This window comes from Falco punctatus, assembly GCF_963210335.1.
Source record: "Falco punctatus genome assembly, chromosome: 13".
Taxonomy (NCBI): Eukaryota; Metazoa; Chordata; class Aves; order Falconiformes; family Falconidae; genus Falco; species Falco punctatus.
Genome location: NC_137593.1, coordinates 17169640 through 17194606, shown reverse-complemented (window position 1 = coordinate 17194606; position 24967 = coordinate 17169640). Strand labels below are relative to the sequence as shown.

Here is a 24967-nt window from a genome sequence, read left to right as displayed (position 1 = left end):
CTTGTTAATGTTAATTCCTGTTCTGTTATTGTTTGTGATAAACTGAGTCATAGTTATTTGCTTTGCAGCAGTCATAGTTATTTGCTTTGCAGCTGATGAACTGCGCTACAGAATCTGAATTTTCTTTTTATTTACCTCCGAAAGCTTGAGCAGAAAATAACTATCTGTAGTGAAAAGCTCATAGCCTATCTCCATAGCTGTGGGGAGGGAGGTTTTAGGGGTAAGGTCTTTTTGAGACTTTTGCTGCAGGAACTCCCCTCCCCACTCTAGGGAACTGCACACCTTTCAGGGAAGGGCTGTAGAAGTGGGTCCCAGGTGTACCCTTTGAGGAACTCCTGAGAAAGCATTTGTGATGCATTTGCCCTGAGCTTCCAACCTGATCTGGTCCATGTCTATTTGCTACAGCTTCCTAGCTGTATTTCATAACATACCTACTTGGTCTTTCCTGCTGTGTGCTTTCCAAAGATAGTAGCTCTGGCTTGGCACTGCTCTCATGTGCAGTGTAGCTTTCACATTGCATTTACCTTTCCCATGGAGGTAAGGCAAACATATGTCTGCTTGCTAGTGAGTGCGTAGCCATTTTTGCTTATTGGCATTGACTAGACGTGCTGCTGTGCATGAAAGCGCACCCCAAACTTTCTTTATGTCTTGGGTCAGGTTTCATCTGACCAGTTCGGTAGGGGTAATACTGTAAACCCCACTATGTGATGAGGGGGTGTTGTGCACCCTAACTACTATGTATCTGGTCTGAGTGCGGTGAGGTTTGGTCCCAGAGAGGTTTATTTTGATCACACATATCTAATTTTAGGAAAAAATTGTGAATCATTATTGGAATAGGTGACAAATTATTGTTCTGTGCTGTACAAAGGGTGGATACGTAGACAGAGGAAGACTGAGAAAGCAATCCAAGACATAATGCTCGTTCTGTAGTTGTACCCATAATGTAAGCACCCATGTACTTGTGCTTGAAAAATAGGATCTAGCTCTTTTATGTGCAAAAGTAAAAACACTGCCATTAATACATGGCTGTCTTGTTGAATCTGTGGCAACAGAGCCTAAAGCAAAAACATAGAGATGTAGAGGTATTTATTACTATATAAGAAGTTGAAATAAAAATGTAATTTTCAGCTGTCCTTTATGTTCTTGGAAATGTTGGTGAAGATGCATAGTCCAATAAAATGAACAGGATTGGCATTTTAGACCGAGAATAAACCACAAGTTACCTGCATTATTAGCCATAAATTTACCTAGGTTCCTAATCATATCCTTATGCATGCTAAGAAACAGCCTGGGCTGGGAAGCGAGGCATCAGAGGTAGACAACTTAGTATCGCTGTATTTTGGGAGAGGGTTGTGGAGATATTTCATTTCTGCCTTATTTCCTAGAGTGACATGATAAGTTAGATGTCCTTGCGCCATCCTTAACTCATGGAGACAGCAGTGAACTCAACCAAAAAATCTCAGCTGCCAGGTGAGCTACTGGCCATTTTTTACATAATAGGTTAGGTGTTAAAGCACTGATCTGGGAAATGAAAGATCAGGATTTTTTGTTCCTTTTAGCCCCAAGAGGGTTTGAATCAACTGCTCCTGTTTCCTAAAAGAATATCCTAGCAGGTGAGATACAGACCAGCCTGTGTTGAGGCCACGCTTTCTCTATTGAATATTGCTGCTGAGGCTGCACCGTTGGGTGACTGAGAATGGAAGTGGGGGAAATGAACGTTGAAAAAATATTGTATTCAATATGGACCACATATATATGTATACATACATATTTTTCATATTTTAAATTTCCTTATATTTTAATATTTAAGTTATTAAATGTTAAAACATTAAGGTGTGAATTGAGTATCACAGATAACTAAACTTAAAAATTGTATCTTTATATTGCCTCTTTAAATTTGTGTAGCAACCTGTGGAACAATCAGATCCAGAGTTGCTTTATCTGCATTTTCATAGATCATTAAGAAATAGCATTTTCTGCATAGCACAAAGTGTAAGTCTCTAGTTTAGCTAGAAGGACTAAGCCCTGAAGACCAACCACATCTTATTCACTCCAGTTCCTACTGATACTGGCCATGATATGAAATATCAATAGCAGTTTAACTATGTCTTAGTGGACTGTGTATATGTATTTTCTACATCTGAGTTTTAATTAAATGTGAATGAACCTGATACGCAGTCATTTGTGCAGCAAATGTAATCATATTTTATGCATCTGAAACTTTTGGATGCCTGCAGAAAAGCACTTTATGGGCACTTGCGTTATTGCATATTTCATTATAATGTAATTCTATATTAGATATTCTATTTATGCAGAATCCAAAAATAGTTTGTGCTGTGTAGCAATGCAAATTTGAGTGAATAATCCACAAATAATTTCAAAGCCTTAACCATTTGTGACATGCACTATTCTATATCTTTAATGAGGACTCAGGCGTTGAATAAATAATACTGGGCTTTTTAAGAGTAAAAACCATTTTTGTGCTTACCCATTAAAGAATGGTGTATCGCTTCTTATCTGAATCACATTGAAAATATTATGGCTTATCATTGCTGTTCAAAATTCCTTAAACTGGTTTTAGATATTCTGCTGACAGTTAAAGTGTAAATCAGATCGCTGTGCTCCCCTTTCCCACCTGACTGCTGATCACTGGAGAGTAAGAAAGCATAAGCAGTTTCATGACCGAGGCTATGTAGGATAGTGCAATAACTGAGGAAGAATCCACTTCTCCATGTTTTCTTAGGACTCCAGCTAAAATCAGTGTAGAATGGAGGGAATTTCTTTTGTACCAATTTGGGGAAACAGTGGACGTGAATGTAGGGATGCTTTGTTTTACCTGGTGTAACTGAGACTGTTAAGACATTGAAGCCAAAGACATGTCTAATAAAGGCCTAAAGGTTTTACGCATTAGTAGTTTCTCTTGTACTGGTGTAAACTACAACGAAACAGACTACACTTCAGTTAATGTTGTTACACTGGTATAACAATTGCAGTTCAAGTCATCTCTGAGTTTCGATCACAGGTCCTTAGTGGTGTACCAAACACAAAGTGAAACAAGGAAGGAACAACTTGAACTACTTATAGACATTGCAGAGTTAGGGCTTTCTATTCTTTAAAATAGGTAGTACCAAGCAGAAGTTTGGCTCATAAGAATATAATGAAAATCTACTGTTTAAAATGTCAAGATTATGGTCAGTGTCAGTGGGATATTTTATGAAATTCTCTATTTCAAACAGTGTAGAGAAATCCTTATTTTTTCAGCTGGTTTTCCCTACTGCATCCAAAATTAAAATACTTTATGTGCCTTAATGTGCCAGAGAATCAGTTCAGAAAGTCACCAGGTTGCTTTTTAGCAGATAGAATAAAACACCCCCTATAAATTTCTAATGAACAGATAGCAAAACACCCAAAGTCCATCAGCACTGGCTAGAAACTTTATAGAATCTGAGTCAGATTTTACTTTTCTTAGCACAACTGTGTTCTCAGTACATAATTGCACAGAGACAAAAAAAAACCCAAAACCAAAATCCTGTAAGAACTGTACGCATAAATAATATATCCTTTGCAATAATTTTTTAAAAAATGTTTAACCCATTAAAACTTTTTTCATGGGGTATAATAGCACAAGTTAAAAATGATGAAAATAATCAGATCAAAAATACTCATTGCATTCCTTCATGTAATTAAGTATGCATTTCCCAGTCTTCTATGACAATACTTGCTTTTTGAAATAGCATCTCCAGGACATTGAACCCACAAAATTTTGGTATTATTTTCATGATCTTTTAGGTAAACTATATACATTTTGTCAAAGTTATTATTTTACAATATAACATTACTCCTGTTCTCTGCACAAGTATATGATCAGCTGTGGCTAAGTCACAAAGAAAGCATCCCAAAATGTTCTGTGCTGCCACCCGTTCCTCTGCTCTTCACTTTTAGGAATGGCTCCTTTTCCTTAAAGTAAAGTAACAAAGTTCATAAAAATAATTGTGCTGTCCCATTCTGTCACAGACCAAACCCTCTAAGTCACAACATCTTTTTGTGTCCATCTGTTGCTAAAAATGGAGAATAACAGATTTTATGGTTGTGGTGCTGGTATCAGTGGTGGAACTGGTGCCGTGATTGGAAACTGTGGCTCATTATCTGTATGTCAAACTGGATTCTGTTCATGGCAACTAGATGCATACTGATAAAGTTCTAAAAATACCAAAATTTCTTCAGTTTCTAGGCCTGTAAGAGATTATATAAATCTGAATGCTGTGTTTACTATGAGTAACTAAGTATATCACGCTGTGCAAAGAAGGTCAGGATGGTAAGTTCTGTCAAAGAGCCTTCACTGAGAAGCCCACAAACGTGTTCAGCTAGAAGGAATGATGCTAGCTTTACAGAAAAAAAACCCCAAGAAACAAATTTACCTCTGCTAGGATGACTTCAATACACAGAAATCAAGAGGTTCCTGAGTTCTAGGTCTATATTTATAAAAAATCAAAGGCCAAACCCTTGATTTTTGCAAGTGTTGTACTGCTTTTTTTTTTTTTTTTTGAGGCATCTAAATTAAGAGACTGTGTTCCGATGGCCACTGTAATCTGACTTCCCATTGTCCTTGAAGCTTTTAGTATAGTGCAAGATGAACGGCTGCCTTTGTCTCCCCTGTTTGGGAGACACTTTTGCATCCTCTAACAATAGTTAAAGTGAGCTCATAAGATGTGATGATCTGCTGCAATACCTCATGCAAACTTGTAGTCAGTCCTAAATCAGCATTTTCATTCTTCTGATTTATCCTCTCCACCTTCCCTTAGCATCCCCTGAGAAGTGCTGAATTAAGAACTGGTACTGATGTTGGTTGATTCATAATATATTTGAATGCATGATGACGCACGTGTTCTAGTGTATTAGGCACCTATTTCAAGATCAGAAAATAGAAAATGGCTCTTGAGTTTCTCTGCTGCCAAAAATTGAATTATTTTGAATCACTGATTGCCAGAGTTCTCTTAAAATTAGAAGCAAACAATTTTTTTTCCTTGCACATTTGCCTCAGCCTTATTGGTGGTGCTGTGTTAGGGTGTGCTGAAGTAGTTTAGCTCAGAACTGTTACAGCCAACACAAACCAAGGATACCAACAGTGCTTTTTATGGAGCAACCACCTAGATGGAAGAATGCCAATATATAGATTAAGCTTCTAAATAAGACCTGTATTGAGGGCCTCATCCACGCCCACTGAAGGCACTGGAACATGTCAGTGACTTCAAGGGTTTTGCATCCTGATGATACTAGCTTTCTGTAGAAGAGTTCAATTCAAGAATACTTTCTAATGGAAAATCAGTGTGCCCTTTGGCTTTCCTGGTAATAACCTTAATCATGCTGCATTCCTTTAGTCTCACAGCTTTTACAGGAATACCACTGTAATTTAACATTAAAAACAGACCCTTACTTAGGAAGTATTTCCAATTTCTTGCTTAGATGATGTTATAATTAGCAATATCTTGCTGTGACAATTGCTGCTGTAAAAGTGCCATTTATAGATGGTGCTACATATGCTACATGCAAGTCCAAGCACTCTGATACCTGCTAAGTGGCTGGAAAGGCGATGGTGAAAGAAATACATGCAGAAGAACATTTAAAAACACTTTAGGTGTAATGTAAAGTAACTTTTTGCACATACAGGGCTGTAAATGAAATAAGAAGTGAATTGAAAGAAGGTTTTAAGTTATGCTTGATTAAATCTGTGTAATAAACTTCCGGTACTCTGATATCATACTTAGGTCTCCTGGGTGCTGTTAGGTATTGTCAGCCAACAAACTATAATTTCATGCTTGACTGGACTAATACAAGCCTAGGCTTCTTTGTATATTCAGACTACAGTATGCTATAATAATAAAGTGAGAAAGGGAGGAAAAAATAAAGCAAAATTAAAGATTGTCAAATGGAATAATAATTAATACTTATTAGTAAAATCAGACACTAAGATGACTTCATCTATAATTTGTTGGGTTCAGTAAACTATGAATCCCCATTTACTTCACTACACTTTTTAGATCAACTCCTTCAAGCTCTGCATTTGATTTGACAGGTGCTGTAACAGACAGCTATGCAGGTAGAAGCAAGCTGCAGAACTGGAAATGCTTTTTACACGTAGCAGTTTTTCTAGTTGTGTCTTTTGTCTGTGCTGGAGCATTTGGCTCTTGGTCAATAGCTATTAATATAGCACCTCTGTATAAAATGTACCTGTAAGAGGAATCCTCTATACCTAGCTCTGTTTCAGTAGTTTATGTGCCAAATTTCTCTTATACTGAAGTGTAAATCTTGATGCTGTTTTATTTTGACATGCTACAGCTGTATATGGCAGTGTCATACAAGTAAAAACAGTTCTGTAAGCTGGATTGCCTGACTGAAGCCTTGGTTGGGCAGTGCTATGTGCTCTTGGTGGAACTTGTAAACTTCTACTGGTCTGCTGAATAGCTTCAGAAATGGCCCTGGGTATATTTGTGTTATCGATTTGTTAATAAGTTAAGATTGATTAATTATATTAGATTGATTGATTGATTTTATAAAATCATTTAATAGAATTAAAATATAGAGGAATAAGAAAATTTTTATGGAAAATTTACAGCTATATAGTAGAAGTAGTTATGACATCTTTTGCACGTCCTGTACCAAGGCTAGAAGAAGGGCCTGGAACTATTGTGGAAAAACTTAGGTAATAACTTTAGGGTTGAAAGGTTCCTTTGTACTTAACCAGTCTTCTTTACGTAGAGGTGCATTGAAATGTCAGAGGATGAGATTAATGGGAACTGGGGAGAGTCGACTGGAACAGCTTGTAGGTGCCTGCCAAGAAACTGTGAACTTTAGTAAAAGGTAATTCCGGCAGGGGGAGATCGCGACCACCGACTCATATACCACCTACCCAAATCGTACCCTAGACCCATTTCTAGACCTTTCTAAGCTTTACTGCGCAGAATCGGATATAGGAGGAGAGTATGTAAATGATTTATGGGAAATGTTATGATTATGCATGAATATTTAATGAATATGTATGAATAAGTTCTATATATGGAATCTGTTTTTGGGACCTGGCGTGCGTTGATCGTGAGAGGACTCGCTCACGCACCCGGCCGTCAATAAAGAAGTGTCTGCTTATCTACATCACATTGGTGTCGATAAGTTCTTCATTCCGAGATTTCGGTAACATTTGGGATGAATGGCTCGGATATTTCTGCTCTTGGGTGTAGTGCAATGGTTCCTCAGGTCAGAGGGAATGACCACTCATCCACAGGCAGGGATGAAGCATGTAGTGGCACTTTGCAGCTAAAGAGGCTTTAGTGGTAGCTGCTAAAATATACTGAAGAAATCAGTTATAGCTAGTCAAAATTTTTCAGTTATCTCTGTGTCTAAAGTGTGGGTTTGCTGAAATAAAATAAGTCCTTTTTACTGGCATTGCAGACAGAAGCTTTACCTGTTTCCTGCTCTCTCCCTCTTTACTCCTCTAGCTTGTAAACCATGTGGAAGGCACGTCACACTAGCAGCCTCTGCTGAGAGCCCCACAAAAGCCAGATTTCTTAGGACTCCAGTTCCACTTCTCTACTTTTTTGTCAACTTTCTGACCTACTTGGTGGGCTGATAGACTCCTATGCAGATAATGAGTCTCAGAAACTTTTCAGAAATATTAAAAAAATTTAAAAAATTACTTTAAAAATAAGCTTTGGAGTTGTTTTGTACTGGAAAAATTAAAATGTTATATTTATTCTATGAATAATTTTATTCTTACATTTTAGAACTGCTTGTGGGATAAGGATTGTAGTTTATAGCTATTACAGATTTTAATGCATTTTAATATATTTTTATATGAAAGTGATATAGTTGCGTAAAGACCTGTGCGTTTACACTGGGGCCGCTGGGGTCTGTGAAACAGTCTTTGTATCAGTGGTGGACCTTATTATCAGAAACTGAGAGAACAGCTTGAACAGCACAAACGAAAGGGATGCTATCTCAAATAAAGCTAGGATGTTAAATGGAAAATCTGTTGGTTCTACACAGAGTTATCTAGAATAAGCTGTAGGCTGGGTTTTGCCTTAGATGCCATGCAAAACTCCTAGAAAAATCAATGACCATTCAGTGCAAAGAACAAAAAATAGAACTTGGCCCAGCATGTCTCCGATGGATGACAACACAGGTTCGGTAACAGCTTACAACACTTTTTTTACTTTACTGTGAATCTCTTTTCACATTAAAGCACTTCCCCTTTTCTCAGATTGCAACAATAATGACATGCTCTCCTCCACTGGCCCCATGCCTGCACTGTTTAACCATTATTTTGAACACTGATATTTTATTTTTTCTTAAATCCCACAAAGTTTCCCCTGTATGTATTTCTTCCTTTAGAGGCAGAAGCACTGCAGACTACTATGAAGGATTTAAAGAAATCAAAAAAATTGATATAATGGTTTTGCTACCAGCAAAGTAAAACCTTTGGCAAAAACGTCCTCTTCCAGAATGATTTAGTTTCTGTATTATTTTATATAACTTTTTAGAGATAAAACGAGGCTATGAAAAAGAATCTGATCTTTCCATTGTCTTCCCTTGTCAGTTCCTTTTCTCCATAATTTTTTTCCCCCTTTTTGTTTTGTTTTAAACATGTACATAGACTTGTTTGCAGTGTAGTGAATCTTAGTGCCAGGATGAAAAAAACTAAGTAGTAAAAACTTCAAACTTTATCTCGTTTTGGTTATATTTTGTGGAACCAAAATTCCTGCATCTCCCTTTTTCCTTCAAAACTGTGGTGGAGAAAGAGGGGTTCAAAGATTTATTTTTTGCAATAAAAATATCAAGAAACTATTGTATGTGTCTATGCAATGGAAGGGTGAAAGGGATCATGTCAAATCTTGTAATGGAACCAGAGATTTTTCATTTAAGACTGTATTTAACTTTGCTTTCATACTTGTTATTTAACTCATGTTTAGTAATTTTTTCTTGTAAAAATACATGGACATGATTGAGATTTTCAACGACTTGACATGAGAGAAACTTTACAAATGAGAATGATTTTACTTGCATATTCAGTGTGGAATTGTTTAAGAGTTATTTATCCAGGTTTCTGTGAATGGAGGACAAATCGAGGTCACTTATTATTCTGGTTAATCATTAGCCATGTTTATTTATTAGGTTAATTTGCAGAGTTTCAACAATCTTGTGTCCTTGGAAAGGGTCAGGAAATAGCACCAAATCAGATATACTGATTATCTGTGCTGTAAAAAGAACAATGAGTTTTTTCTAGATCATGTACTTGGAAATGTATTGTTGGAGTGAGTTTTGAACCAAGTTCAGGCAATTGTTGCTATAGATAAAATACCTTCTAGGGACTCTGGGCTACTCAAGTTTGCCCTGTTTGAGAAAGCCTTATGATAGTCTGCTGCTCTTGTGTCATGTTCATGTTATGATATCCACTTGAAAGCACAACTCTTAGTAAGTGAATTAATCTCAGCTTTTCTTATGGTCTGCTTGTGACACTGCAAAACTGATTATTGTGCTCTATTGGCATATCTATGCTATAACATCTACCTTTCGTGCTAGCCAGTTCTACATTACTGTTTGTGTGGTACCTGAATTTGCTTACATTGCATTATCTGATGCATCTTTGATTCGTAATTAGACTGTAGTCTCTCAGAGATAAGACTGTCTTTTCTCTGTCTGAAAACTGTCTAGCAAAATGAGGTTCTGGTCCAAAACTAGGACACTGTGAGCTACTTTGCTGTTGTCACTGGGGTGATAAAGAATACCAAATCAGAATATTAGCAACTAAGAAACTCAGTTATCCAGCAGGTAAAAGAAAATGGTGTGCACGTGCATGCTTACAGCCTCTTGTCTTTTCCTTCTAAAGATGTCTGTTTCTGATATGAGAGTGGCAAGTCATCCTTTAAGGAAAATTCAGCTGAAGACCATAAAATGCTGCATTTTTTCTTTGATTGTCAGTTCACCCTGAAATGCACTTTTGGGTTTAGTAGCTTTTCTATTTTTTTCACAGGTATAGAATAGTACTTATCTTACTTCATAGGCAGCCATTACGTCTGTTTTATCCACATACAAAGCACCGAAGAAATAAAATGATAGGTGCCCTGATAAGTTAAGGAGGATAAACTTTTGAAGTCTACAAATAATACAGTTCCTTTTAGCTGATTGATTTCAGGTAAGTGCAAAGGACACATACAACCCCTTTTTAAACTGAAAGGAATGCATCTGAATGATGGGTAACTGCAGTTCAAGTAGAAACACTTTAGAAGTTGCTTTATGGAGAATTGGTGCTCTCTGTCCCAGACTCCTGCTTCTATTCTGTGTAACTGAATGTTAGTTTTTCAGATTGAAAAGAAATCTGTAAAGAAGGAGAAAGCTTTCCTCCTACTCTATTCATAGCAGCGTGTATGTGAGCTGCTTGAAAAGCAAACCTCTGTGCAAGTGAGAGCTACATTGCTAGTTGGTAGCTTGGAGCAGTGTCAAGGATGCAGTAGGTCTGTCATTGTGATCCTTGTATTACCCATACTAGCCAGCTAACAACAATCATTGTATCTCTTTCTCCTTCTCACTCCTTGTATATGCCATCATATATACAGCATTAGTGCTCTGGTCATGTTGTTTAATCTTGGAGGACCACATCACATGCAATCTCATCCTCACCCCATTGCCAGAAAAAAACCCCATGTTAGTCTTGGCTGCAGATGGGCCCAAGGTCTGTCTTGCAATTTAATACATACCTAAATAGTCAAAGAAACTTACTGTGCATTTGAAGCCTTTGTCCCTCTTCCTTCCCTTCTTTCTTCTATGGTAATCTTGCACACATTTTCCTGTTGCGCAGTAACTACTCTTTTTTTCTCAGTGCAAGTTTCAGTGTGTACTATTGAAGTACATATCCTGCAGTATCATGTAGGCTTCTCTTTATGAAGGTGGTGAGCATTTATGGATGGAAACATCTTAGCACTTACATTATGCTCTCTTTTTTTCATGTTCAGTTATTTTTGCACTTTTGTGTGAGTGCAGCAATCCCAAATCCCTCATTCTCCTTTCATTATAGAGCATGAGAAGCCAGGAGAACAGTGTAGTCATCTTTCTGACTAATGCTACAGAGCAGCCAGTAAGGGCAAAAATGCCCCGCATGAGGAAGCAAAACTATATGAATACGGAGAAAGAAGCGTTAGTTGACAAAAAGCCTTGTGTAAGATCATATTAAACCAGAAAAAAACTGCAGGAGTTTAGTCTAAAGTAGCTGGAAAAACTGGTGAAGATTGTTTGCAAGACACTTATTGATTTTACCTTCATTTTTAGTGGTAGATTGTAACTGGGATTACTGGCCTGTGTAGAGGAGGAATTCTAACTCTGGTCAGGTGCACAGTGTCTTGGGACTAAGCAGGCAAAAACCAGTGATATTTGCTGGAGTAAGAAAGTAAAGATATTTGGGACTGAGAAGAGTTAGAAGCAAATTGCTACTACCTGGGAGCAAAGTTAAAATTTTATTGTGGGATGCTCTGGAATGGGACAACTTTGCTCACTGTTTGTTTGAGCTCTGCCTTTATATACACAGGATGAAATGTCCACGTACTTATTTGTTAGCTAAACTGGGCTATATCTGTCTTGAAAAAAGTCACGCAATATAAAGCCATGTACATAGTACTGGATTATAGATCTTGGTTTTTTTTCCCTGATAAATTCTTGAAATACCTTTGTTTATTCTCTCACTTTTCCACTAGCCTTAAGTAGAATATTACAGCTTCAAACGGTAATGCATTGTAAGCTGTAAAAACAAAGTAGCTGGAAAAAATTCACTGGAATTTACCCGCTGTCAGATACCAAGTATCTTATTTTGCATTTTCCTTATTTAAATTATTGAGATGAAAATCCAAGAGGATACCTTTAAGTACTGAAATGATCTGTTCTTTGTTTTTTTTATTCTAAAATTAATATTTCTTAGTCTAGATTTTAGAGAATGATATGTTTTTCTTAGGTGTCAATACCTGATTCAAAGACTTGCTTAAAAAACCCAGCCCTTTTTGAACCTAGCTGGCTCCAGATCAGGCTGCTACTGTTTCTGTCAGAATAAAAATACAATTTGATTCCCAAACGGGATTTCAGGTTTTTTTGTATAGTTCTACCCTAGTGTGGCACATTGCCATTGCCTAAGACTACTGAACTAAGTGGATATCATTCACAGGGACAACAAGGATCAGCACAACTTTTTGATTTCCTCAGTGGTATTTCCTCTCTCTTGCTTTTCCCTTGTGACATAAATAGGCGTAAGAGATGTTATTGCCAGAAGAGTGGGTAGGTTTTTGTTAATGCCTAAGAACAAATGTCAATCTAGAAATGTCAGTCTTGTATGCTTTCGAAGTATTTAACCAGATTATTATTTTGCTCTATCTTTTCTTTGAAAACTTTATCATAATGCTCTATGCAATCTTGTATTGGGCATAAATACTGTGCTACATGACAATTTCTTGCTCCAGATTTAGCAGCACAGCTTTGTAACGTTATGCAGGAGTAAAGCAAAAGAGAGTTTGGGTGGATAATTTCTCTCTCCCTGAAAAGAATGTCTTTCAGAAATAGACATACCAAAGAAATGCTCAGAGCTGTGAGTCACAGCATTAGTGGGTTGAACCATTATTCTATGCAGGTGTCTGGGCATACATTTTTAGGATTAGTAAAATGTGGAAGTATTATTTTTAATAAAAATATATTTTTAGGATAATGGCAGGGCTGTAATCTCTGAAAATCTGAATTCTAAAGAAAGATTGACTTGACTGGAAGATATGAATACATTTGTTATTTTTAAGAATATTTTTTAGAAAACACTGAAAATATTTTCTTGAAATGCAAAAGACAGAAACCAGGCTTTCTAGGATTAAAGCATCAGACACCCATATTCAAGATCACTACTAAACAGATAACCTCCAAGAAATAGTGCTTCTGGTGCCTTCTACAGTTCTTTCTTTTGCACGTACTGTTGTCTTTTTCATATTGATTTCTCTTTCTCTTCTGTCTCTGTCCCTTGTTCTCTAGCTCTATCCTAGTTGCTGTTTTCATGTCTTCTTTTTTTTTAACTCATGCCTTTGTCCTGTTCTTGCCTACCAAGATTTTGTGCTTTCTTTTTTTTTTTTTTTTTTTTTTTTTTCTTCCCCTCTTTGGAGCAATTCCCACCCCCCTACCCCTCCATTTATATTTTCTTTCCTATAAGAAGAAATTTGTAGTTTCTAAGATATAGCACAACCACCATAGGCTATTCCTTCTGAAAAGGAAGTGGGGCTGCGTGGAAGTTTAAGCCAGTTATGGTGGTACTCGGCATTAATATTTAAACATATTTTCCCCCGTTTATATAGCATTCACCTACTATTTCCAATTATTCTGGGAAAATTATCTTAGGGAAACATTTTAATGCTAAGTGCTTTTTGGCATTTAAAACTGCTCTGGCAGATTAATTTAGGGCAATACATTCATTTTTAACAAAAAAATGTTTTTTTCATCAAAAGTCTCTTTGAAGGATAACTTCACTTGAACTCCCTAAGGAAGCTGTATTCCCAAAGAGTTATATTTTATCAGGTGAAATATTTCATCCTAGCTTGTTACAGCTGGCATCAAAAAAACATACATGTAGCCTAAACATTAATCTCTGCTCAGTAGTGCAGGGTAGTGGACCAGTAGATGTGCTGTTGAATAATGGAGATGGCCAGTAGAGCTGTCCCTGTTCAGCTCCTGTGCCAGCACACATGGAAGTCAGACAGGCTTCTCTTGTATGCATCGTGCATCTCTGGTAAAGGCTTAAGGCATGATTGTTATTGTGGGATCTCGCTGATAGCTATGCAAAGGCTTTTCAAAGTCAGTTTAAAATGATAATAAATTAGGATGGTAGCTTTTACTGTCTTTGCACAGGCACTACTGACACCACATCTGTCTGTTTGTTCTGCCTTGGCTTTGGGAGGATGTTCTTTTTAAGAATATTTTAAAAAAATAACTTGAAATATTTTCGTGAAATGCAAGAGACATGGAAACCAGACTTTCTAGAATAAAGCATCAGACACCCATATTCAAGATCTTTTCCATATGTGCCTCAGTAGGAATGTGAATAGAAGCACAAAGGCTGGGGAATCCAGGGAATAGGAAGTTCGAGCTCCAGGGAAGTCCTGGGAACTATATCTCCACAATGGGTGCATCTTTCTCTGTTTCTAAGAGGTGTGGGTAAACCAGGGTTGTCTTATTTTTACTTTTGCTTGGGTAGTTACTGCTTTCTGAATATGTGGGCAGGCAGCAGCCACTGGGCTGCCTCAGTCTCAAACCTCCTGGTTTCCCAAATGCAGAATTTACATGTTACCTGATTAATAAGTGGATAAGTTCTATTCTGGAATTTAAAAAGATTAAAATTGAAATCTATTGTCTATATACTCTTGCGGAGCACAGCTTAGCTTGTTCTTACTCAATCAGAATGTACTACCACTGCACTGCCCAGCTTCTCTAGACGTTCTGTTTCTTTGAACTTTAAAAATTTCTAATCCTTACTCAAACATGTTTAAAATAAATTACACTTTTGTTTTTTAAAGTAAAATAATTTTTGAATTCTTAGTATTTTCAAGGTGCCAGTTGTAATGCAACCATCATCTATGGCTTATAACAGAAAAGGATACTTGTGGTCAAAGCCATACCATATTCTGACCAGCCATGCACTCTCAGCTTTGGTAGTATTTTTGTCCAAGTTAGATGCACTCTGCAAAATAAATGAATGAAATGAAAAGCATTTTTATAACATAAATAAAACATGGAGTTCTGATATTAAAAATACATGTCAGACTGAATTACAATTAACTGCACTTTTTAATTTAAAAAGCTTCTTTGGTGCACAAATGTCATCTCTGTGAATCAGTTCAGGAGTAAATTGGCTCTTACAGCACATTTCTCATTGCTCTGTACTCATTGGAAGAGTGCAGCATTGACTTTTATTAATGATTCCAATTTTATTAAGCAGCTGAGAAGCATTTTATTCTGAGATCAATAAAGCGGTATTTCGATTTAATTGCCATTGTGGGATTTCTTCAGTTTACTCCTACAAGATCAAATGCTTTTTGTGTATGTCTAACAGAATGTCGCTCCCAAAGGGATTGTGATATTCTAAAATTATGACACTGCTTTTCTTTCTGTGGTTCTTTCCGAGGGGAGAGGAACACGACTTGTGTGAACAAGACTCAAAATATGCTGCTTTTCATTCTGCCAGACAGTTCTGAGGTGTGCTGCACAGGTAGATAGGTGGACTGTCCTTTTACTCAGGGTCATAATTTGGAATTGTACAGGTGACTGTTTCTAATGTATTAAGGCAGCTAGTTTGGTCATACTTTAGGCATCACATCAGTACTAGCAGAAGAATTAGTGGCAGGATGGAATTAGGGATGGGATTGCCAGTTCTCCAAGCTTACTTCATTATTTTCTTGTTTGTGTTTTGTTGCAAGTTAGATTATTTTTTAATGGGAATATTTTTCTTCATGCAATTTTAAACAAATTTAATTATTACAAATGTAATCTCCTATTATATATTAACATACAAATAAATAGGCTGATGATAATAATGTCAATGGTCTGATCCTCAAAACTGTAAGGTCTAGTTCCAAGCCAACCTGTACGTGGGAACTTTTACATTGATTTCACTGAGTTTTGAATAAGGTTATATGGAGACAGAAACGATATTGTAGCTGTTACAATTTTGCTAATGTCAAAGGTGGTCACAGTGAACTTACAAATGCACCAAAGAGACCAAATATTATTCTTGGTATCTGTTTCCCTGTAACCGAATAGAGTACTTTAGTAACTCCCTCTAGTAACTGGGGAGGCTGGAGTTGAGGAAGATGGCACTAATCTCTGAGCAGCAGAACACTCTTGTAAGCCCTGAATATCTAATAGTGCCTTTTGGCAAAATAGATACAGACTGGGAAAAGGGTTGAAACATTTAAGCAGTAAGCATGATGCAGGTAAGGTCTGTGTTAGGTCAGCACAAAAAGAACACTGAAAAAAAGAGAGTGAAGGACTAGGGTGGACAGGGATAGAGACGAGAAAGAGAAGGACAGGCATGGAAATGGTGGAGTGAAATGCAGCAAGCAGCCAGTGAGTGCAATGCAGAGGAAGGCTAGTCAAAAGCACAGAGAGCTCTGTAAATGGCCTGTGTCTTTCATTTGACTACTGATGTTTCAACAAGTCATAGTGTTGTTAGTTAACTCCTCTTTCCAAAAGATTCCTCATATTGGAACATGAATTGTTCCTGTACAAAGTAGTGGACAAAGTCTGCATGAGAGTATAATCCTGCTGGTCCTGATCTGGACCTGCTTTTATTTCTTGCATTAATGTTTGTTGCTGCCTTGCTCCGCACCTGCTCTGGTGGCATATAACTTCTGGCTTGTTTGAGTTCTGTGAGTTTGACATGTTTTGCCTTCTTCCTTTTGTATATGAAATCTGTGTCTCATTAGGTGCTTTTGCATTAATGGGAATCTGGGTAGTTATCTGTAGGGCAGCTCCTGCGTAAAACAGTACAGTCAAGGGACAGCAGGAGATGCAGGTGTGAATGGTTTTGGGCTATAGCAGATCCTTGGATCCTATGATCTTCAACCCTATCTTTTCACTTTCCCTACAGTTCAGAGAGGTAGAAGTAGGGGGAGGCATTCCACTGCCTCTTCCGGACAACAGTTTTCTCTCTGGGAAGTGAGAATGTCAGTGTTTCTCACGTTTGTCTTGGGAATTACCCATATGGAGATTATTCTCATTAGTACTTCCAATAAATTCACCAACCAACTGGCAGATGTAACTGATGGGGAAAGTATAAATAATTTCCTCATTATACTAATAAAGACATAGGGATGGTTAAATAAACTATGAACGTTAGTTTGACAGAGATGATATTGATAGGTGTTTTGCAGGCTATTTAGTTTTCTCCTGAGATCAATACTAAATCTACAATATTTTCCCCAAATGCTTGTAGAGAATATATTCTTATAGTCTTGGTAGAGATTAACCTAGCAGAATTTCTGAGATATATAAACCATCTGAAGAAAATATGTTATTGACTTTTTTTTTTAATGAGAAATTAGTTTAAAAGCCCACTGCCGTAAAAGGTTTTGCCTTTAACAGATCAACTTTGTAGCTCTGTTCAGTGGTTATTTATCCTGCATTCTGTTTATCAGAGTTAGTTTTTGATATTTATACATGAATGTATGTGGTATGCAACGAACTGTTTTTGCTTGGTTTTATATATTTTCTATGAAATAATATATTAACTGTAGTATGCATTTATGCAATTAAATTTTGAAAATGGAGTTATGACAGTCCAGTAAATAAATGGATATGAATATTGGGCCATTATTTCTTCTGTTTATGTTTATATTGTGATATTGATATGATGATAAACATATTTAAGGAAAGACAAAGCAGAACTGACACAAAAACTGGGATGCTTTTGATGGATGAGGTCACAGTATAGTGAAGTCCAGATGTTAGTTATACATTAAAAGGCTCTACATTTTTGCTAGGGAAGGAGCCCTGGATTCCAGGTCTTACAACTTCAGCTGGAATTTTCTTCTAGCTGGTTGCCAAAATTACTGGTTGAGCCAGTTCAGAATAGAGCATAATCAGAAGTCCAGAAACAACTGTGTACATGGAAGTCTTGACTAAATATAATTCCTTGAAAGAAGAGAAAATTGAATTTGTGGAAGGGAAAGGAAGGAAAGAAGGGAGATCGAGATGAAGTATGAAAGGAAAAGGGTTATGCAGCCATGTAACTGCTATCCCTCTGACACAGTACTCATGAGGTAGAAGGTGTTTTAAGGCTTTTTCTGCCCCCCAAAAATCCAGGACAGGTTACAGATATGGATTGAGAGGCTCCCACAGCAAGGTACCCTATGTCCTGGTAGTTCGAGTGGTTGCAGAGGAGATAAATTCCAGCCTCTGCAGCAGACCTTGCGGCTTCCGTACTCTGGCTGAGAAGGGAGGAGTCTATCAGCTTATTTTCTGTTAATTTTACTGTCCTTTAAACATCCTATTCCTGACAAAATATTCAGGTTTTATTTCTGGTACAGTGTCCCTGAAGGTCCAATTAACAGCACTGAGATTTGACATGTGGTTTAAAGTCCAGCTGGGAGGGAGCTTGAACTGGGAGAGGGAGATGCTGGCACTTGATATACTATTTGTCCAGGGATATATGTAAGAAAAACAACTGTTTTGGCTGTGAAGACACACTAACATAGGAATAAAATGTAAACTAAACAAAGCCATCACATTTAGAAATAAAAGAAATGAAGGGAAAGAAAAGAGACAACAAAGGGAAAGAGGAGGCATTAGGCAGATGAAAGAGGAAATGAAAAGAAATAACCTGGCACAAATTGAATAACTGCCATAGGTACTAAGTTAAAACCAAGAGAGCTACAGAGAATGCGGAAAAGGTTTGAATTAGTAAAAGACTGAGTTGTCAAATACAGAAAAATTAGACAGATGAAAACACAATACCACAGCAGGGGGGGTGGTGGTGGGGTGGGGAGAGGGAGAAGAATAATCTGAGCAGCAAACCTATCTTCTAATGTAAAATTCTACTACTATAAGTAGTGCCAACTTGGGACACAATAGAGCATGGAAAGCGTTATATTTGTTTACACCTTCTGTGTTGTATTGCTGAGTTTTGTCAAACGAGATAGGTGTTAATTCACAGGGCACAGCTGGGACACTGGATATATTATTGCTATTCATAAACATTATTATTTTTGTTTTTAATCAAAGGAGAAAATTAGATACCTATTAACTTCTGAAGAAATTGGGTTTTCACAAAACATACATATAGTCAATTTTATACTGTATTCAGCCTTCTCTGATCTTTGATGTTTCATGAATACTGCAAAGTAGAAAATTTCTGAAATTATATATCTTAAAAATCCAATCAAGAATAGATTAAGATTAAGGTTCTGTGTCCAGGCCTTGGTCAGAGGCACTGCAGGAATTCCTACCAAGATGCTTAGGAGAGTGGTATTAGTGATTAGTCCCCTCAGACTCACAATAAATCAGTATCTTGGCCTGATGCAATAGGGTGTTATGCTAGGCCTGTTAATAGTGACTGAATTGTGAAGCTAAAGATATGATCAGTTATGAATAATATTTTTTCCTTTTTTCCAAATAAACATTAGGACAGTTAGGCACCTGAATTCCATTCAGTTTCAGTGAAAATGGAGACCCTAAATGCCTTGATATGTCCAAATGTGTAAAAGCTAAGAATACTCAGTACGTAAGATATATTAAATTTCTGCCTAATGATATCTTTAATGTATTTTCAAGTGAATAGAGTATCTTATTCATGTCTTCCCTTAACTTATTTTTTACATTTATATTGCTGCTGGGTGATTTCAATTTCAGTTCCACTTGTGCAGTCTGAGAGGATGCATGGGATGGTATTATTATTAAATAGGAACACACTTAGTATTAGGCACTTTTTGCTTTGGCAACTTGTCAGCTGTAGTGTTGCTTCTCCCTAGTTGTACTGCTCTTGCCACACTGAAGCACATGTTATATCTCTGTATTGACTTTCTGTAGATTTCTACTGTTGCAGGCAGTGCTGTATTTGAAACTGCCATACATGTATGACAAAAGAGGGAAGGTGGCAGATGAACAGCTGCAGCTTGTTAAATAGCCTTCTTTAAAGTTTTCAAGTTCACAATGTACTTAGGTTTTCATGTGAAAAATAACTAAAAAATATTTGCAGAAACCTGACTTACTAAAATTGAACACAACACATTCTCCTTTTGTATTCCAGGGCATTAAACATTGTTCTGAGTTGTCTCATTTCCATAAATGCAGCATTTGGAAGGTGATTAATTTTTGGATTTATGAAGGCAATACTCCTATTCATTTGTTTATTAGACTTTTCAGGATATTTTTGCACTTACAATTTTCTTCAAAACTCAATAATATTTTTAGTTGCAAAATTTTCATGAGTGCATACACATTGGAAACAAAAAATCTTATCTTTGTACCTTATACAATAAAGATCCTTTGCAGCACCTTCTTATTTTCAACCTGCCAGCCTGCCTGTTATAAGCATTTTCAGCTATAACACTATTTTTAATAAACATGATCTGCCAATAATTGAACATTTTTTAATTCAGCATGTATGTCTAAAATCCTGACATACCTGGCTTGCAGCTTCTACTTTCAGATCTTCATCTGGATCTACGCCAACTCTGAAAAAAAAAAAAAAAGGAAACAAAAAAGGCAAAAAGCAAAGACATATGGTAACGAACTGGTACATATTAGAGAGCTCTGAGGGTAGAAGTGTTTCCCTTGTGCCACTCTTTCCTGCTAGGTGAGAGGAAAGCAAATTTGCTGGGAAGCAAATCAGAGGGGAGAGGAGATTGCAGTGGGTGATATGCAAGATGATGCAAACCTGGGGGGTCATTTTACTAATATGGACAGGAAGAAAATAAAATTGGTTGTTAAAAGTGGCGGAAGAATTGATGTATTTTGAATATGGCTGATAGAATTGAGGAGATACGCAACTGAGAAATGTTATGAGTTGAATGACTGAGGCTTGTGCTGATGTTCACACCAAGAAAGGAAGGAGAACAGTAAAGGATGATGAATAACGAGCCTTCTTATCACTGGAATCTGAAGCCCACAGCTAGGGGACCAATAGCACCTGAATGCTTCACAAGCCTCTGCTATAACATCATGCCTACCAAGCTAATACAAAATTTAACGATGCAAAGAAAATGTACTTTTTCACTAGATATTCATTTAAGGCCACTTTACTATTCTTCTGGCAGTCTTCCATGAGTATATTTTTGCTTTTGGTAAGAAAGCATCAAAACAGATTTCAGATTCATATTTAATATTAACAGTTACATACCTCAGCATTCTTTCCTGTAAATATTATCCATACACTGTTATTCAGTCAGATACAGTGACAGGAACTATATGCAGAGTGGATGTTTTTTATATGTAAATACTGAATGGAAGAGAAAATAAGATGTTTGTTTCTATCATAGCTCTTGAGCTTCAACAAATCTGAGTCCTTCAGGCATAAATATTTCTGCCTTTTTATTAAAAATAATGATCCTAGTGCTGAATCAACAAGGAGACAGAATGAATAGCTGTTTCTTTTCCTCTTTGTCCTGTTCTTAAAATTGCTAGAAAAATCTTCTGATGGTGCTAACATATTCATTAGTTTGGAGTAAAGCAAGTTAGGTATTTTCAATTTCATTAAAATGGAAACATTTACTGGGAAAAGAAAAAGAAACATTACACAGAGGTTTAACCGCGTATCTGACATTGGATTTGCTATTGTCATGTATGTAACGGTGGTGTCTGGGGCCTTATCTATGCTCAGCATTGTAAAACTAAGCGGTGTGAGACAGCCCTGTAGTGCAGTGTACAGTGTAAGTACAGTAGGATGTGAAGGCTGAAACAATGGCACAAATGTAGGTGTGATGGTCCCAAACTCATAAAATGTGACAGAATCAGAAAAAGAATCCCAGTCTCCTCAATGTAATTACATGCCCTGTTTATTAGACTATGCTTGTTAGCTAACTCTGTACACTAACACCACTACTTGGCCAATACAGAAAAATACAGCAGTACAATAGTTAAGGGTCTGCACAGTTTTGGAAATAAAAAAAATAAATACAAATAATTTATGCATGATAGGTGCAGCTGAAAGGCAAAGATACATCACAGACTTCCCCCCACACTCTTCTCCTTAATGAGCTTGACTTGACCTCAAAGAATTAGTCTCCTGGGACAGAAGTAATTTAGCCTTCATGTAGTTCTGAACTGGGGTTGAGAAACTGCCAGTTCTGACTGATTGTGTGTGTTGGAGTTGTGATGTGTTTATTACAGAATAAGCTAAGACAACAGAAAATGTTTCACCCGGGACTAAAAGGACTGCAATGGTACATGTGAACAAGGGTAGGCAATGGGGCCAAGAGGAACCTGAGTTTCTGCTTGTGATATTTCAGTAACAGTGATATAACTATGAACTAATCACACTGACAACAGCAATCCACCAGCATAGAAAAAAAATCTGGATTTACAGAGTTTTGCAGAATTCATGGTATGCTTAAGCTTCTCTGCATGTATAATTTCAAATCCTTATAGTTAAAGATAGCTACCTGTTTTGCCTTGTTTATTCTGTACACAATAGTATATAGCATATATGAAGATACAGAAAATCTTAACAGGAGTACTATTACATTTACAGCCAGAAAAAACCAGCAGTAAATCTCTAATGAAATCACACTTCTGTCTTAGATTTTTCATACAAGAAAAAGAAAATAAGGCTTCTATGCCACATGAATGCCACATAACTGCATCTGATGCTTTCCTTCGGTCTGGTCTCTGCTCTTGTTTAAAACACTGGGTCAGATGCCATTGCTGTTTTTCTCATGCAGTATTATTTCGCTACTACAAATTAGTGTGGATAGCACAATCTTGCCTATCGATTTAAAGTCCATTGGGAAAAAGACCAGATCAATCTTTGCATTCTATGGGAAAATTTTTTAATGCATTAAAATAGCAATACATTTTTGTAATAATTTGAACATTAGCAATTTTATTAAGTATGCATTAAGCAGACTCAGTTCAGTCAGTCCTGAAATTGAGGCTAATAATTTCATATCCAAACATAGGCTTGGGAGCCTAACATCAGGCACCTAGCATTGAAAATCAGAGTCTGCTATAATTAACTCTAATATACTTGACATGAACTAGAATGCTATTTTTAAATTGCAAATGTTGAAAAAACAAAGTATAACAAATTATATGAGACAGTCAAGACAACTGAAATAAAGCACAGTTATGCACTTCGTTTCCCTCCCTGACTTCCTAAAATGACCTGCTAGATCTAATGCTATTGCCACTAGAATTTGCAAACTTGAAATTTGTATAAATTACTTGAAGGCTTCTAAGAAATACTCTTGTTAATATTTGTATAAACATTTTCCCCTTCTTAACCTTCTCAGCTTTCAATTTCTGTGAGAAAATTTAATGGATGGTCAGAAAAGTATTTTCTTAGTAAGTTTTTTCTCCTTTCTTGCTGTCAACTTTTGTCTCTTTTCTCCCACTACCTTGTTTTACTTCTTGCAGTCTCCTGTCCTCCATCCTGCTTTCCTGGTTGCTTTCCATTCCTTGTTTGTTTCTTCTTGGCTCCTCTAAATATTGTATGCTTTTATTTCTGCCTTTCTATTTGTGCATCTCTTTATTCTATACATTAAACATGTAGGATGACTTCTCTTCCATAAAAGCAAAGGCAGTGATTTTTAATCAGATCTATATTGCAGTGGAGTTTATCTACTCTATGTATTTAGATAGGTTTTGGTAATGTCTTAGATTAAAATTCCCTAGATACGAAGGAATTAAAAATCCTGAAAGCTGCTCTATGATGTTCTTTCTTTTTTTTTGGATTTTTTTTGGGGTGGTGATAGGTGATGTTTGTTTTTTTTGGTTTTTTTTTTTAGTAACGGCTAGATCAAAACCTGGCTTCAGAGATTGTTCAAAGTTGCTGTATTCAAAATCTGGAGGTGAAGCTTGTGACTTCAGCCAGTCTCTAGCAATTAGGCCTAAGTATTGCTAGAAACTGTGCATTAGTCTGCAGAAGTACCCTTTACAGCTGACTGTATTTAAATCCCTGTGTGCTATCAAGTGCATCATTATTTTTTTTTTTTTTTTTTAGCAACAGTCGGAATGCATTTGGTAATAAGAGGAGGAATTTGTCACTGAATACAAAGCAGTTGATAACATCTTTTCTTATGTGGTTTGAAATGAAAATGGATGGAAAGCTAAATCACAAATTGTCAGGGGAACCGGTGGTAAGAAATACAAAACCTCTCCATAGGAATACAGAGTAGTAAATCACTATTCAGGCATTGCAAACTTTTAATTCCTTCAATTCAAATCACCACAATGAAAACACTGTTGGATAAAATCTCTGCTTTCTACAGTGAAGCTACAAAAAAATCATACAGACTCATGCCTTCATGAGGATCTAGGCATGGAGAGCAGAACTTTTGGTGTCTGTACTTACAAGTGTGATTCTCAGCCCTCCATTGATTTAAGTGCCAAGAAATATGTAAATAGAGACATTTCTCTGAAAACTGAATTCTAATTACTGAAATTCTGCTTCTGGGCCTGTATAGGCTTTCTGTATTTGCAGAACCGAGCCTGGCTCGTTGCTTGCAGTCCCATCTAGTCTAGTTTGCACCAATCGTGTACTCATGCTGGTTAGCTGTGCTCCAGATGAGGCAGCCAGGACTGCTTTTATATGAAAACACGTCCTAAGAGAATGTAGTTGATACCTTCCCCTTTTTATTTAATGACTGATGAATTAGAGTGTCCTGCAAAGAACTGCGAAGCCTGGTTTCATCAGTCACCTCAAACTGAGGTGACTGCACACTACCACTCGTGAGTGCCATAAATACTGGCCTGAGAATGATATCGGTAGTGGCACTAACCGCTGTTCTGCTGCTATTGTCCTGTTGTACCAAACATCTTTCAACTTCAAGCACTAATGAGGCCACAAGAAATGGTTGTTCATATGTGTATTATTTAATGCAACTAATGATGTAATGAAGAATACATCAGGTTTAGAAAATTTTACAAGAGAAATGTCTTCTAATGCGAATAAGTCTTCTCTGCTCTAAGTGTACGATGGAATGTGATATTACAGAGCTGTCAGATAAGGGTCTGAATTAGCCATGCCTTTTCTGCTTCCTTCTCTGGATCAGTGGGGAAACAAAGGCAATTCAAGAGCTGAAAAGTTTGGCTGCTTTTTCTTTTTCTGGCCTCACGCTATAAAATGAGAAGAATAATGCTTCCTCCATGCCATTGCTCGTCTGTTTGGCGCATTTAGCTTGTAACTGCACATTCTTCATTACATTTGTATAAAATCTAGCTTAGCAGAACTATGATTTTTAGAGCCCTAGGACTG

At 36.9% G+C, this 24967-nt stretch overlaps 1 protein-coding gene and 1 long non-coding RNA gene across 2 annotated transcripts in view; both read right to left on the bottom strand.

Moving 5' to 3' along the window:
- Nucleotides 1-24967, bottom strand: part of SLC9A9 (solute carrier family 9 member A9) — a 218697-nt gene that overhangs the window by 44095 nt on the left and 149635 nt on the right. The window contains exons 13-14 of the mRNA XM_080410492.1: nt 20180-20228; nt 14658-14737 (exon numbers count right to left, since the gene is read on the bottom strand). Of these exons, the coding sequence (XP_080266618.1) occupies nt 14658-14737; nt 20180-20228 (129 nt within the window). The remainder of the gene's footprint in view (nt 1-14657; nt 14738-20179; nt 20229-24967) is intronic.
- On the bottom strand, nt 3412-14650 carry LOC308072916. The gene is made up of 2 exons (XR_013931846.1): nt 10768-14650; nt 3412-3957 (listed from the first exon to the last, which is right to left on the bottom strand). It is a non-coding gene; the product is annotated as an uncharacterized lncRNA (long non-coding RNA).